An 18175-nucleotide genomic window follows, 5' to 3' on the forward strand; every position below is an offset into this window, starting at 1 on the left:
TAACTTACTGCTTAGTTATGTAGGCACTACGTTTTATATATATTAAAAAAAATAGAAAGCGACAAGTTTCCGTTTTTTTTTGGTAAACTAGTTACTAGACGCATGTCTAACTTGACTCAACATGAGTGCAAATAAGACCACATTTTCTAGTCCACTAACGGGAAAAAACAAACGATTTTTTTTTTATGTTTCCAAAAACATTTGATATTAAAATACAGCAACATTTTTCGAATGTTATAAACAACTGTCAATTATTATAATAATTGTCCCTATAAATAATTGTATATGATATTAAGTATAATCATAGTCTGCAAGGTCCATCCCCATTTCACGTATGTGATCATGTTGCAAATAAACACCATGAAGATGAGTATTCACCAACAAATTATAAATTATAAACTTACCCTATGAGACCATGACAAAATATTAAAAAAATATTTTTTAGTTAAAATACACGAAATAAAATGTTTTATCATTTAATATAAAAAAGATTTTATTTAAACCTTTATCATAATATACTATAACATTATATTTTAATAATCCTTTGCTCTGTAATGGACATTTTAAGTATGGGTAGAAATAATGTACAAACTTAAAAGTGCATTAATTTTCTAAACAACCGAAAAGAATAATGTTAAAATCGAATAAAATTAGTTACCACAAACATACAATAGTATACAAATGTGTTATGTGTCTTATAAAAATTGCAATGCAAACACAATTAGTTTATAATTAGGTTAGGATAAGTGTATTCAAATTCTTATTATTAAATGTGTTAAACTTCGCCATATTGGTCTAGATCAATGATACTAATATTAAGGTAATTGATCTAGGCCAATATGGCGAAGTTTAACACATTTAATAATAAGAAGAACTAAAGTGGGCAAATACATTGGATTAATTCCAGCTCCTCCGTGCAACGTCTGTTTACTTTTCTCAAATATCTCTTGTGCCCATTACAGAAAAAGATTATCGTAATTATCTAGTCCGTGTAATTGAAATTGAAATTTACTCTCAATTATTTCACGATCTTCGTCTTCAGTCTCTGCTGTAGCTATAATTTCATTGAAATTTTCTTCAAAGTCTATAAAACCTGTTGAAGTACCTGTTTAAGGACATTAATCCTTACAAAACATTTTGGAAGTCAATATAAATAAAAAAAAAAAGATATTCTAATATCAAACTAGCAAAAACATTTATATATTCCTGAAGGGACGAATATTATATGAAGCATTATATTATTGTGGACTGTGGATAATAACGCCAATGACTGATCTCAAATATTTTCTTTTGGTCGAGGAACATCATTATTCATTACTAACCCACTTTGAAAGCCAATAAAAAATTGTTACGTTGCTGTGCTGTTCACTAAGTATATTAGTTAATGTAAAGCTTTGTATTTTTACAACGCTTCATATAAAAGTATAACGTGTTGTTTTTTTATTGTTACAATTGTTTTAATTGTTTACAATACTGCTAGCAGCGTTAATAATTAATCGTGAATGCTCATTATGATGGTAATAACTTCGATATAAATGTGTTTGATGACCAATGTGATAATGCAAAAAAAAATCACCCATAACGTTTATAACATCCTTTAAAATCTTCTTTGGTTTTCATTATTTCTGATGCAGTCAAATATTTCTGAATTTCTTTTATTTTCCAATCTTAGGCGACACTTTAAAGTCCTTAATGCACTTCCCGTTGGAAGAATTGCTGGTTCTATGTTTCCTATTTAAAAATTTGTTTTATAATAATCATGTAATTTGTAATACATTTTGAATTAAACTATGACTCTTGAAATTTATAAAAATCAAAGAAAGTTAAATTGTTACAAACAAAACTTAATTTTGTATATATTTTTGTTTTTTAGGTTGATCTAGAAGAGTTAGTAAGAAACTAAAATAAAATATCAACAATAATAAGTTGAAATACATTTCTTTCTATCGTGTATGGAAAAAGGAATTTCGAGGAAATTGTGTTTAAAATTTAGAATACTTAACATTATAGACATTGGTAATTTATATATATTATATGCATTACACATACACATAATACTATATAAATATATTAACAAGAGAGGATCGTAAATTACTATGTTCGGCGTAATATTAAGCGACATGTCCACCGCGTAAGTGTCCAAAAATATTCCACCAACAATGGTGTAACACCATTGGTGTTCATGCCATTTTCGGTAGTGCCAAGTAACAACTTGAACTTTGTGAAAGTCACATTTTGTAGTGGCTTGTTGCAGTTGAATTTGTTGCCATTCTTACGGTCAAAAAATAAATGTAATTTTAGACAAGTCTAAATCATCAGTAATAACACTGGGAATCATCAACAAAAAAAAATGTATCATACTTCTTACATTTAAAAGGGCGTCGCACCACCATTCTCAGTGGTAAAAACATGTTTAAGCAGACTAAAAATAACTCGCTTAATTTTGGTTTTAGAGTAAAAGCACCCATTATAAAATTAAAAGAAAACAATATTCCGGGGGGCAAGACGGTGCGTTTTTTAAAAAAAATTCATTTTTTGAAAAGTTACAGTCATTTAAAAATGTTAAAATAGTCATTATTTCTAAACTATGTATTGAGCGTTATACTTGGAATAATGAAAAACACGCACCGTGTTGCCCTCCGGAATAATGTTTTCTTTTAATTTTATAATGGGTGATTTTACACTAAAACCAAAATTAAGCCAATTATTTTCAGTCTGCTTAAACAAGTTAAGATGAAAAAACATTTTTAAATCGTTTTTAAGGATGCTGTGATAATCCAAAAAATAAGGTAACTACCAAAATAAAGTCCTAGTTATTGAATTAATAATTACACATTACAGTTTAACCTTTAAATTAAGATTTTGTAAATAATTGCCTATACTTTACTCCTTAGAAATGGGCGGTGCGACGCCCTCTTAACAACAAATATAATTAGAAATAGATAATACCTACTAGACAGATTTGAAACATTAACTATACATTAGTAATCACATTAATAGATGATACTTTGGCTATTGGAAATTTCCTTTACGCCTTATCAATTTTAATGCACAAAAGTATAAAAGCCTTACTAGTCATTGCATATTTTAGATAACTTCTAATTTCTGTCTATATTTTGTTACTTGCAACAAATATTCCTAAATATAAATTGAGTATAAATTGAATAGCTTAAAAATTATATAGTAAATAAATAAATTTATACTAATCGCCTACCAATGTCAAATTTTTAATTTTGAGGGGAATAATACCTATACGCCCTTATTGTGGGTGTAGGGAGATATCGTATTACTAAAAACGGGATTTAGAAGAGAAAAGGTTTTATCAGAAAATTCGTGATTGGTTGTACAATATCGTATTAAATCAGCATGGTGAAGTTTAAATATTAGGTAATAATTTATTTAATAGTCACCGAAATACCTTTTTTAAATAAACATTTAAAAATCACATAAATAAAAAATGAGCGTTGCTGTAGCTTGGTCGATGCCAAAATAATTGTTATGCATTCATAACTATGTATGAACTTGTTAAATCTATCATATTATAGTGACATTGTTTTTTTTTAAGCTTATATACTTATATAGGTAATATATAGTTTTTAAACATTCAATATAAAATCATATTGTAGTTAAATATTTGTTAACTAAAAGTATTGTTTTGTAATACCTATTCTATTTGTTCAAAATCGACCAAACAGAGATTTAAAGAAACTTTTTTTATTTAAAGAAGTATTAGATGTAAATAAAATGACAAAACAATAGGTTTCTATATAATTCTTATAAAAAAACACCAGTAGCCACATAATGCAAAATTCATGTAAACATAAGGTGCCGAATATCTTTTTATTTTGTTACAAAGAGTACCAATACTCTAAAATATATTAAAACCATTTAAGCTTTTACTAAAACAAAATAATTACTTATACAAATTTACAGGCAACTGTTAACTTGTACAAGACTCCATCTTGATTTAATTGGTCAACAGGCTTACACATTATTATTTAGCTTAAAAACTATTTGCTTGTAAACTAAATAAAGATTTTTCATGTAAAACACAACCGTGGGCGTGTTTTTCCGAAAAATCAAAACAAGTGATATTTATTAATAAACAAGTTTAAATAATAAAATTCATACAGATTTTTTTTAATCACAAAGGCAGTTTACTTTATTAATCATTCAAATTTACACTATTACAATAATTAAATATATTACGAAATGACAAAAAAAAAACAAATAAATATCAGCTAATTAAATTATCCACAAATTCGTAACAATAAATAATCCGTTTTAAATTGACACGTTTTAAAATGAAGCAACAACAGTAATAATATTACACGTTTCCAAAAGTTTAATTAATCTCTTTACGGTTTGTCGTTAATTATTTTTAATAGACACAACATAACAAATAATAATAATAATATTATTGATCTTATAAAATGTTGACAATATCATTTCATTTAGTTTAATAATAGAATAGCTAAAACAAAATTATTCTATTTATCACTTTCATTAGCGTTAAAAAAAAAATACATTCTTCCATTTCAACTATATACCTTGTACAAATATAATTCTCCCGAAATTAAACTTATCACATTTTTTTAAGCACACTAAAATTGTTTATACATATTGAGCTTGAAACGGATAACAATTGTGCAAAAAAAAAAACAAACAAACAAAATGTCTACACTCTCGTCGTTGTATTTACAAAAAGACAGTTATAATAATAATAATAATAATAATATATTTTTACACATCCATTAACCTTTTGTATATCAAATACAATATGTAAATATCAATTAAGTATTGATTTAGTTTTATTTATACGTACATATACACATATTATTCAGGGTGATCTTGTTTAGACAATGCCACTAGCCCTTGTTGAATCAGTTACATACATAAGTTTTTCTTTACACTGATCACCCTTTCCCAAAACACATTATAAATGTATTTGTAAAGTACACAATATAAAATAATTACGTAAATAACGTTTGCTTTAGAGGTATATCTTTTTGAGATCATAAGGCACTGGCATATTCATTTCAAAGACAAAAAAAACATTGTTATGCACGTTTCATTTGTGTACAATCTCTTTTAATAACAGCTGTAGAACTATTAAAAAGACTTACAGTGTTATGAAAAAAAAGTAGTCTACTATTTGTATTATTTGTATTTGTAAAAAAAAAATTAAAAGTGTGTACATGTATGGCACAAAATTGTATTTAACATTTTATAACGGGACACATTAATTTATTATAGTTTTGTCTAAAAAGCATGTTACTAATGCACAATTGATAAACAAATGTAAACATGTTTTTTACATTATAAAGGTTGTATAAGCAAAGCTTATTTTACAATAATTATATTATACATAAATATTATATACAAATGAAAATCAGATTAAAAACGTGTATACAAAAATCATCAATCGTATTAAAAATGAATGTGAAAAGTAAAAAGGTGTATGTAATACGTGTGTTATTCATATTTAAGACTAAACTGTTGTTTGTGGCCGAGCAAACGTATTTACAAACAATCCAAACTTACACGCTACAATGAGTAAATTATTATTTTTTTTATTATTACAGCTACCACGTGGCATTACTTGAGCGCCAATAGCCAGCTGATTTGAAAAACACTTTTAATGTATACTTGTACAAGTATAACAATAATTATATAAAATATCTAAATAACAACATGATATTCAGTGGTTACAATATGCTTTAAAACTACAACAAATATTAGACTATGTTAACAAAATCATATTACACTCATACAATATGATATATACATATATAATATATTATTAAATTTAGCATAACTAAAGTGTACAGTAGGATGTATAAAATAGTTAAAAAACGAACACAAAGTCAAACTTAACGTATAACTATAAATGTATAGCGTATTTAAGACTTGTTTAGTATTTCAACGTATTTTCCTTTTTATAAATTACACTGTGAATATAACGGCAACAAACTAATAACAATATTTTGTGTAAATATATATATATATATAATATACACATAATTTTTTTTAAACTAATTAATTGGGAGACACGATGCTAAGAACCATAGTTTTTCATAGACCCGAGCCGTCTCCCTGTGAATATCTTATATTATGGCGGATAATCTCGTTGCGATTGAACTGAAATCAAAAGTAAAAACACGATCATAATCAATTAATTACTTATAGCGCTAAAAGAAAAACAATGTATTCCGCCAAATCCCTTTTTTTTTAAATAAAGTACTTTTTGTTTAATTTTAAACACCGGTCTGATAACAACTAGGTACTCCGTGACCGTGTGATTGTATCGAGGATAACGATAACATTAATAATGCAGGAGCCTGAGGCGAAACTACTGTTACTGTCGAAAACGTGATATAAAATAATTTTTCGCTTTAAGAAAGCAAAACATAGGATTTATACTTTTTGCGTCATAATCGGACGAACAGAGAAAGAGAGAGATAGAGACAGGGAAAAAGGAGGGAGAGAGGTGTAACAGTGTAACTGACCAAAAATACCAACGGCACGTGGACATTTCAAAACACGGTGGTAAGTAAACGTCTCGGTTTGTGGGAAAGCTGTTTGCAAAAGCCGTGTATGTGTGTCACTCGGAGTAATTTCACATATGGGTTGGCTAGAGTGCATAATAATAATAATAATAATATACAGAGCCGTCGCGCTGGAGGGCAAGACAAGTCACAACTGCGACAAATACATACACACGGTCGTCACAGGACTGAGAGAGAATTCCGTTGATCATTAGCGGTGCCAATAGAAAGCGTGATAACGGCGATGCAACCAGAGAAAACGATTATTATCGGAGGTATTATAAGAGATTAGACGAGCGCCTAAGCGTGATGTTCATTCGGCATTCTCCGAAGTCGTATTTCAATATATCATAATGTGTAATATCGGTGTATTACTATTAAAAGCAAATGGGTAGGGAAAAAAATACACCGTGCACACGTCGTGGACACGACGACCGACTGACCGAGAGAGGTCGAAGGAAGGAGTACAGCTACTTCTTAGCCGTTAATGGTCGTTCTTATCATCGTAACCGCTCCGATAGCGATTGAAATATTGTTTATACTAATAGCAACAATTATTGAAACCATGTGAAAAACGCCAGAGGTACGTCATGAGCACGCCTCTGACTGCGATCGCCCGGTGAACCCTGTACCGACCCCGACGTTAATAACATAATGTATTTGATTCTTTCAACATCGTCGACATCAAAATTATAACGAAAAAATTATAATATCATTTTCTACCAAAACACACGTTTTTTGCCTGCGCCATTACGGGTAACGCTCGGAAATAGGTTATTTTTGTTTGATTTTGGACCACGGTATTTTCATCGTACTTGAAAGCTATTTTTATTGGACCAAATATTCAAATAGTTCAAATATCTTCTCCTTCAAAATCGAGAAAAGCACACAACAAATTTAACTTATGTAATTAAAACAAGTAAAAATATTATTAAGAAAAACCGGAGTGCGTCTGTAACGAGAACAGGTGTTATGATTTTTTTTGCGTCCGGCCTAGAGGGGGCACTACACAAATTAATTAAACTAGTAATGATATGAATTAATTTTTATTGACACATGACTTACGACACGTTATGGTTGTATCACGGGTGATGCTATGTGTAAATTTGACAACTTGCGCGTAGTCGTTGCCACTTGTCCGGAGGTTCGAAGCAACGCGATTTTAGTGGGTGTACCCTAAGCAGACAGCTGCAGCATCGACGGGTCTATTAAACGAAATTACTGATACCCCCGCATAAAGCCGACTATTGGGTTACAAACGATCTCGCATACATAAAGTCAACATCCCCGGAAGTGTCTCAAACGTATGAAAACATAATCCGAAGTCTAGATGAATTACTTCGTTCCGGGTTTGACAATTTGTGAAAAAAGGCGACCCACCCGCAGTTGTGTTCTCCATTTTCAGTTTGTAGGGCGTTTGGTTTATTCATGTTAACTATTAGAAAGAGGCGGGCCATAAACCGTATAAAATATTATATCTTTGATTAAAATTATAAAACAAATCAATGGTTATAACTATCAAAACAAAAGTCACTCGATAAACCGAGATGTCAAATCATTTTAATACGGATAACATTATTTATGTAAAATGCATCTACGTTCGATCAAGAATAGAAGAAGACGTAAGTGTCATTTAACTCATCCAACCAGTTTATAGGCAAAAATCGACAACCTAGCTAAGTCGGAGAGAAAAACAAGGGAGAGGGGTAGTCGTAAAACGGACAGGAAAATTTAGTATTGACCACAAATGAGACACGAACCTACTAGACACGTTCAATGTACCCAATGATGACCAGAGGTGAACGGAGACTGATCGTGGCTGACGGACGCCAGTGTTTGCGTCGTAGCCACGGTCGGTTGCGGTTGGGCGGGCGGATTAAAGTTGTTGAAGTCTAAGCAACCACCCAAGCTGACCTCGTGGTTAAGCACCTCGTCCACATTACATTCCACCGGGGTGAACTTGTCCAAGTTTATGCTGAGGTCGTCGAGTGACAAATGCGACGTGCCCATGATCTGCCCGACCACCGTTGCCGGCATGTTGTCGTCCGGCTGATTATCGATGTAATCGCTGTAGTCCTCCTATAAACCCAACAACCAGGGGTCACAATATTAGTATCTAGGTACTTAGTATCGAACCGTCCGCGGTAGGCGGTTAACGGTCGCTATGGTTTACCTGTTTGATGTATGGAGTCGTGTTGTTTTCCGAGTTGAGTTGATTCAAGTTGAAGCACGAACATCCTTGGTAACCGTGTATGGGACAAGACTGGAACGGTAGACTGCTATAGGGTGGAGGGGGCGGACGGTTGTCCAAGAACACGTCTCTGTAGCTTTCCAATGGTTGCAGGGGCTGTGACAGACGGACGGTCTGCGCTAACGTGCCGGCCAGCTGGTCGGCTTGGCCCTGTTCCGCTACAGAGTCGAGGCCGTAATCGGCTGTACTTAGCTGTTCGCTGAATATCGGCGACAATCGGCCGGTGGAAGAAGCGTTAGACGACGCTCGTCCTCTGAAGTCTGGACTGTATTTGAAAAATACAAATATACACATATATATATATATATATATATAAATGCTAATTACACACACAAGATATTTAACAGAATAATTAGACCCCTTTCGAAGATTATCGTCAAACGCTACCAATTTCTAATCCCTTTGTCTCGAGGTCATCATAGACTTTCCGAGGAATATATACTCAAATGATGGATGTAACTGGATCGAATGGGCGCATCAACAATGTAAACTATTTGTCAACGTAATAATGATATCGTTATAGTATCCCAACCAGTAATCGCATTAATGTCATGCGAATAGTTTGTATGTAACCTTTGTGCGGAAATTCGAAATAATGAATTAAAAGTTATAATAGTGGAATCCTAAAATCGGACCGATTTTTCGTTTAGTTTTCGAAAACTACTGACCTGAACTGAAATCCCCTTAGTGGTGACACGGGTATCATGTCTGAATTTTCTGAGACGGAAGAACTAGGACTAGGCGTGTTCTCCGGGTGTAAACCGTTTCTGATGGCTTCCACGACCTTCTTGACGCGACCGCGTCTTTTTTCAAACTTGGGCGTTTCCATGGAAGTGGCACGACGCCTTGACTTCCCGGTCGTTTTGCTGGCGTTGTGGTTGATCTGCCACCAAGAAGACTTGCCCGTGCCCTCGTTTTGGATCTTCTCGAAACGGCTGTGCAACGACAGATTGTGACGTATAGAGTTCTGTAAACAGATTACATGTAGGTTGTTAATAAACATTACTCGTGGCGCATTTACAACGGTAGGCCGTTTGGGTCATTATTTTTACAAGTGTTTAAGTGCGCGCACGAGCTTGAGTGTCATTAAATATAAATTATTTACATACAAACGGCCTACACACTTTTTTAATGATCGTTTAGCACAACAATAATAATAATATTATTATTATTATCGTTACTATAACGCACTGATCGATAGCACGATCACTGTAAAATTCGGCTCTACGCTATTATGATATAAACTATAGAGAAAAAAAACAAGCCGAGAACTATTTGGACAAAATAGGGAGGGGCTGGGGTAAGTTTTTAAATTTGCGTTTTTCTCGGAAAGTAAGAAGTTACACATTTTTATAACGTGGTTACAATTACTTACAATTGGTTTGGATTGATTTTGATAATGTGGAGGGGGGGCTAACTTCACACACGTAGGCGAGGAGATAAATATGCGTTTTATTAAAGAGACGCGCTAACAGTCAACTGATTTTTTTAGAAATAAATATATATATACATTTTTTTTTTGTAGGTTAACTTTGTGTTCTATACGGCGTAATTTCGGAGAAGTCCAGGCGTATGAGAGTATTTGGCCTGGAGATTATCATAAGTTATAACAAAATTGATGGCTTAAACCAAGGTAAACCTTGAACGTGATCCTACAATCAGCCGTATACAAAGCACCGCAGCGGTATACCGTATACGAAATTTAAGGGAACATCATTGTATTTAACGAGCAAATACATCACACCAATTCTGGCGGCCGGCGCCAGTATAGGTTTTTTTGTTTCATACATATATATTAACTACGATGCACGCTGTTTATACGTTACACTTGTTTCTTATCAATACACGATCAAAAGATTTGTACTAAAATGTTAGACACACACACGAATTGTTGACAACGAGAACTCCTGTCAATAACTGTTTGCCCTGCTCTTTAACACACTCCAAAGGACGGGCATATTTACAAAAAAAAAAAAGTTACGCACACATCTATACAGGGTAATTCTTTTATCACGAACCAGTCAATATCTCACTGGGTTTAATTAATAATTAACATTTTTTTTTTCATATTGTTTTTATATAATGCGATCTCAATTTTGTGTGGTTGGGAAATGCGCGCAGATAAAAATAATACTACACTCCACTTCCCCTCCCATCCTAGTTTTTAAACTCTTATAACTTCAAAAATAGTTATCTGAAATTGGTTATCGACCAGTCAAAATGTGTAATACATTATTCTCTATTTAAAAAGGTAATACAATATATACGTTACCATTTAATTTTCAAAAGTTGCTATCAATAAATCTAAGTTGGGAGGGGGCTAAAAACAAACAAAATTGAGATCACATTGTATAAAAACAATATAAAGAAAAAAAATGTTAATTATTAATTAAACCCAGTGAGATATTGACTGGTTCGTGATAAAAGAATCACCCTGTATACACATGTTGAACGGTGAACTCCGATTAAAAAACGATGCACACAAAAATGTTATTGTACTGTATACGGACTAATCTCAGTTGATTACAAACATACTATAATATAGTAATATTGTCAATTTTAGCTTCGATGCGAAGCTGATTTCGTGAGATGTAGATGTCCAAACACGAGTTCAGAGATAAAAAGCGGATGCGGAATTTAACGGGTAAATGGAATATAACGCGCAATAGTGCATTAGTCTGAGTCGACTTCTAACGAGGGTTAAGTGAAAGATCTACGCTCTGCGTTAAGGTGCATCGGTTGGACTGCTTTCCAACATTAATATGTTGCCATTTGACTGTATAATACTTAATTATTCGTCGCATTCGGTGCCGACCTCTGTGGCATACGATAAACCCGAGATAGGTCAATCAACGACGGATTTAGGATCACAAACTAACGTTTAAAAATGGAACGTCCGTCTATCTTCTAATTATTAACATTGTTAATAGGTAAATAACGATAGAAGTTTTTTTAGGACGCTAGACAGCTGAGAGGCCATCTGATCTGTAGCGCGATGCATAATGATCGTAGGAATGACAGACAAGAGCTACAACAACAATAATAATAATAATAATAATATTAAGTATCACGGCGAGATTCCAAATTTGTAAGCCATTCAATTACAATTAACTAGTTCTAGCGAAACCGGGTCATGTACCTTTTTAGTCATCCGCAGCAAAAGGATTAACTATTATGACTTGAAAAAAAATTGCCAAAATTAATCATTATGTTCGACATTGGGAAGTCGTACGCGCGTTTAGGAACTAATTAATAATAATAGTATTAGTCCAACTTATATAACCCATAATAATATTCTGTTACTGAAAAACTTTTTGTTTTGTTTCACGTCAGTATAAAATGTACTAGATCAACACCCGCAGTCCGTCTCAGCCCGGCAGATTCAGAAATAAGCGGATACAATACAATTATAAGCGAAAGTAGCTAGTAGTTAGGCACACGACGGATAGACATGTTGCTCAATACATTACTGTCGAACGGCAGTGAAAAGTGTTCTATTTTTCTAAAAAAAAGCCGCTTTGATATTGAAATTAAAAACTTCTCTAATTTAATTGAAATCTTTGAATCGTATTAAAAAAGAAAGACGGCTGCATTCTATGAAATCGATACGCGGTGTGGAATATTGTATCTGCATTTTATTTGCATTAGGAGAACCGGCCATCTTTTATTTAAGTGCATTTAATAATATAAGATTTCTTTATTTAGCATAACTGGTTGCCTGTATGCGATCATCGTCGAATTAGATAAAGTTAATTTCTACTTGCACGCTAACGAATCGGATCGATAAATCCCCATCGGGTATCGATTAATATTTAATCATATTAATATTATCAGCACGATGTATACATATGTATTAGGCACCTATCTCGTCTATATACGGCACCACGGCATGGTTCGTTTGGCAAATATAAAATATAAGTAGTTTAATACGTATTGCCAAGTGCGCAGAGAAGCGGTACTGCGATTTTGTTATTCCTTTTTTCGCTCTCTATAAGTATTTTGGTCGAGGAATTTTTGTTTATTTATTTTGAAAATTATAAATTATATTATATTAAAAAAAACAAACAATAATAATCTTTTGGACGCGTATCGTTAAATCGGTAGAAACAAACATCCGGTAGCGTAGTCCTCCTGTTATTCATAGATTACACAGAGATCGGCATGTTTTATATCATTCTACAACGCGTTTAGCGATTTTTAAAGTAAAAAAATCTACCCAAAGCTTCATGAATCATGACGTATGGTAAATGGTGTAACCGTTGGTAATGGTACAACATAATTATTGTGGAACAGAAAGAAACACAATAGCAAATGCACAGGGTTCGATGGAAAATACTATTACCTATTAAATATTATGACACCACCGGTTATTAACCCGTCGTTAGTCACCTCAATTATTTGTTAATACATTTATTAAATTTAATTAAAAATATAATAATTTAATTGTTTTTAGTTTTAGCTTTAATTTTGATATAGTGATGTCGTTTTGACCAACAAGGCGATTTACGAAGGGAGTTAACTGAACGCGACAATAAATGAAACATTTGAACAGATAAAATAATACTCAGCAGGTAATTATTCTCACGTGTTTTATTACAAGAGTAACGATGTCGTGTTTTACCGCCGAAATGTTACTTCCGTGTTGAGAATGAATAAAAAAATGTCATACACATCGCGGGGTATTTGCATTTTCCGTGCGGTAGTATTAAATGTGTACACTAAATGTAATTATACTACTTCAGCCAAACAATAGACGCTGCACAATGTAATGTAGTCGGTTGAATTAAGTCATTGAAACGATATTGCAGGAGAGCAGAGAAAAAAAACCTTATAAACGACTAATCAGCAGCAAGCACCGTTGATGAGGCAAGCCGAAAACCTTATATGTTGTACGCAATAATTGTAATACACGAAACATGTATCCAGTACTACTTCCTTGTATATTATGCTTGTGCACACTCACAACATTAACCGCAAGGCAATAAACAATGAACCAAATCCTTCAAGTAAATCCAACAGTATCACTCTTGTTTATTAACACTTTCATCAGCAAACTCCAAATAAAGAATTTATCAATTTAAATATAAAAACGTTGTTAATTTCAACAAATTAAACCAATTACTAAAATCCTGGTAACCGCTTGTTGTTTTGCACAGATACAATTAATTGTGAATTTTTATTAATTTAAGTATATATCGATAAATTTAATGCTAATACTATTTATCAAATAATAAATAAAAAATGTGTTAATTAAATAGGTAAATTTGACTAAAACTAAAATTGTAGTGACTCAAAAATGTACAACCCGCATTTTTTATATGGATAAATATTATATGAAATAACATTAGTTATATATTCTTATTATTTATTTTACAAATTATTTTTGATTCAGTGAACTTATCTGGGTTCCGGACGAGACCCGTTCATTGACTAATCTCTATTATTTTGATTGGTTTTATTTTACAAGCATACTTTATCATTAAGTGCGGATAAAAATATGTAGTTAAAAATGGGACACGATAAAATGTAAAGTTGGAACACATAAATAAACAGTCAGGCCAACTATTTAATTAGTTTTTCTAACTACTATGTCGCTATATTAAAAATAATAATACAGATGATCCAACTTTATAACTATTATTCCGTGAAGATAATCAAACGATTAAAATGATTCTAGTTCTTAGAATATAAAACCCCATACAACCGTGTTCGTCCACCCTATTCATTTACATATTTCAATCGGCGCCTGGCTCTACGGTAGGATAGATTTGTGAAATAAAGAGTTGACATTATTATTATGGAGCGTGCATGTTAAATTTCATACAAAATGACGATGAACACTCTACACATGTTTCCATAGATTTTCATTTTTGCAGCAGCATTTTTTTAGGTCGTGCTTTAAAAGGCCGCAGCGCACACGGTGTACTCGACAACCGTTTATATAGTTTTTCATATACGATCAAATACAAGTGCACAAATATATATATGTGTGTGTGTGTGTGTTTATATGTGTAATCCGCGGTATACCGAATAATGGAAGCGTTGACGTGTTCTCAGCGAACGCGGTTTGACACAAGCTTACACCACGTTACTATTATAGTACGCGTTATTATTGTATACAACGAGGGAGACCTTGAAGAGGCCACCAAAACCACCGCGCCCGTCCAATGACGCAACGACTAATCAGTTGGCAAATCCTAGTGATTAGTATTGCGCCGCACTTTTTGCACATACTTACAGGAAAAAATACACACACACACACACACTAACATTATTGCAAATTGTATTAAATCGAAATCGTAGTTTATTTAGAGTTTAGACGTATTATTATAATATTTTTTATAGTTTGATCGCGTCCAAATCGAAAAACGTTGGTCAATTTCAAATTGCTGCGATTCCCTGGAGAATTTGTTTTTTGTACTTAGGGATGGGAATTAGACCAATATAATATGTATATTCTTATCAAAAATAAAACAACGGGGCATTCTGTTCGTCTATTTATGTCCATAGCGACAAGGCGGACTAGAATTTTTTCCTAAAAATGTACTAGTATGTGTTTGTTTGGTTGTCTAGATGAACTCATAAAAGCTTGGTGATGATCGAGTGATTGGGTTTAACTCTGATGGAGATTCGTCTGTAATTTGTACAGTTTATGAAGTTGGTGGAACTAAATAAATTATGTTGACAATTTCGGCTTTCTAGCTCAAAAATCCAGAAGATCGCACTATTTTTTATGTACCAGTCGAACGTATCTTTTCATCTTGACAGGTTTTTTTTTTGTTTTATTACCGTAGCATAGCCCCTATATTTTGTTGGGTTTCTCGTGATTTAATTTCTACAGTAGGTAGAATTCGTTTTTGAGTTACGTGCCCGTAATTTGACAGCGGTTTTATTTTGCATTTAAGTCTCGAAACTACACGAAAACATTCTCCTCTTCGTCCCGCCTGTGTTTCGGGTTATATGTAAGTAGTCTATAATATGGAGGTTCTGGTTATGTATAAGACGACAGCGCACGATTGACCGATGGTGTACACAATTATAGAACAGAGAATCTGTTCAGTTTGCTCCATCGTTTTCCTGTATCGAGCGAGCGACCACCGCCGCAGGCTTAAGGGCTCATTTTTCTCGGCCATGACGAAAACATAATTAAGTATTTTCAAAAGCTTTAGCGGAAGACGTTTACAAATGTGTTATGTTCAAAACGTAAAACGGCCCATGGAGTATTAACACGGTTATTAATAATAATGTAATAGCTGCGAGTAATTAATAAAAATGTAAAACCCCTACCTACCGACGGCGGCGATGGAAATAGTTTTGCCTACGTCACCATAATAACACAATATCCGCATTCCCATCTATCTCTTCGTGTACTTATTATTACACGCGCGCACATAGATGTGAAGAAACGATTCGCTTGGTTAGGCGAGTGCGGGCGGATCCGCCGCCTACGCTTCCTCTCCTATACAATATCGAAACGTGAAATCGTATCTCTAGCCATTGTTGTAGAGTACCGCCGATTAAACGTACCGATAATTAACATTATTATTGGCAACACTATTCAGTAAGGACGGAATGCCTACATTTCTGGATTTAATATGGCGGTAAAAAAAAATCAAAAGGAGCGGCGTATTGTACACGGGCATTGTCTACGATTTACAATAATTAATCCACCGCAGTACTATGTTTAACATACGAGGATTATAATATATAATATTTTAAATGAGTAATCCACGAGGCAAGAAACTGCCAACGAACAATGTTGACTGTCGCGCCGGTCGCGCTGCCTGTAGGAAAATGACAAGTATACGGGGCAAACCGGTCGTCCTTCGGGGACCTTCGGCGTCCACCACTACTTTTTTTTTATGCGCACACAAGCTGTCATTTTAATAATATACATATGTATAATAATATTCTGTATGGTAATAATCGGTGGCGAGTACTCACACACACACACACACATTAATATGAATGCTAATGTACGAAGGCGCGAGTTTCTCGTCACGCAAACGCTGGCGCTAAAATAATTTAATATTTTTTTCAGCCCCACTTCCCTTTTTTTCCCCCATCTATCATCGCGTAGAATATGTATAATAAATAATAATTGCGGTATTCGCATGTCAATATATCTAGTATTTATAATTATCATAATAATATTAGTGATACGAATATTGAAAGCAGCCACGCACGCACGCGAAATCCAAATCGACAGCTCCGGAGGAGATAGCCGGGCCGGGTGTACAATGTACTTTTGAATATTATCTAAATATTACACACTTGGGCGTACGCACGAGTCGTCTCTCTGGAGTCCATCTCGGTTAATTAAGACGCACACGGACGTATCCTCTATAGGAATCTATAACGGACGCAATTAGACGACCTCGAACCATGTGACGTGTCGTTTTCGTGCACGATTTGACGAGTTTCTATTATAAATTGAGGTAAATTGAGGTTAGCCGATCAATTCGGTTTCCATGGCGATCTCGCTTTTGGCTTTGCAACCGGTACACCACACATCGCATCCACGGGCGTGGTCGAATTGTTCAAGTGCGCCTATCCGTATAGATAACAGTCGCCGGGACCACGTTTCGTATACATAGGCACAAACAAACGTATCGAGTATTTTATGTACATGAAAAAACGAAACGGTATCGAATCTGGAGAGTGTAGCAAAAAAGAGGGCGGCGATAAGGACTTGCACAAAACCGAGCGTCTAAACGCTAAAGTCATTTACAAAAAATGAATTGAAAAATTTTGACATTGTCAAAATAGGATTAGATAAATGTATAACGGATTGTTTTAAACACACTACGACGGAAGACCAACGTTAATTAGATTTTGGGCAGTGTTCATTGAAACCCCACCGATAATCCGCCAGTAATGTCCATGATTGTTAGTCGATCGGTACTATACAAAAGTCAGATAAGTTTTTAATGGATGAGAGCAGAAATCCTTTCCATCGCATCTGATGTATCCTTTGAGGCTGCCGCTTCCATCGTTTAAATTAAATTTATGTATTTATTATAAATCATAGACGGGCACCAGGACTTTCACACATGCGTTCTCCATAATTTCCCATTGGACAGTGACAGGCCCTTTTTTTCGCATCGTTCCGGTTAAATGAAGACCCACTGGTTTCCTTTCTGGGTTTTTAAATCCTTTTGCAACACTACTACAGCAGCTGCCATCGCCCCCGCGGGTTAATCATAAGGGCTATTGTCCGGCGACGTGGGTACCCGACCCTGGGAACCGGCTGTTTTGGAAGGAAATATGAAGAGAATTTTTCAAAAAGGGATAACCCCCACACAATATGTACGCCGCCTGCCATCCCCAAATAGCACACGAACCCTTTTTGTGCCAAGAATGTCCGTGAATTTTA

General features: G+C 33.8%; 1 protein-coding gene across 2 annotated transcripts in view; it reads right to left on the minus strand.

The window, feature by feature from the left end:
- Window positions 1-4233: 4233 nt before the first annotated feature.
- LOC126835142 (forkhead box protein O) overlaps window positions 4234-18175 on the minus strand; it is a 41976-nt gene continuing 28034 nt past the window's right edge. Inside the window, exons 2-5 of one of the 2 annotated variants that reach the window (XM_050567438.1) lie at window positions 9468-9766; window positions 8722-9064; window positions 8463-8627; window positions 4234-6141 (exon numbers count right to left, since the gene is read on the minus strand). In XM_050567438.1, the coding sequence (XP_050423395.1) occupies window positions 6076-6141; window positions 8463-8627; window positions 8722-9064; window positions 9468-9766 (873 nt within the window). In that variant the 3' untranslated portion in view covers window positions 4234-6075. Of the gene's footprint in view, window positions 6142-8308; window positions 8628-8721; window positions 9065-9467; window positions 9767-18175 lie in introns of both variants that reach the window. The other variant, XM_050567437.1, reaches the window with a different exon arrangement.

Source organism: Adelges cooleyi, unplaced genomic scaffold, assembly GCF_023614345.1.
Source record: "Adelges cooleyi isolate 19-005CV unplaced genomic scaffold, UGA_ACOO_1.1 ACOO_flye_CR_arks_rails_tigmint_CR_PRNA_23, whole genome shotgun sequence".
Lineage (NCBI taxonomy): Eukaryota > Metazoa > Arthropoda > Insecta > Hemiptera > Adelgidae > Adelges > Adelges cooleyi.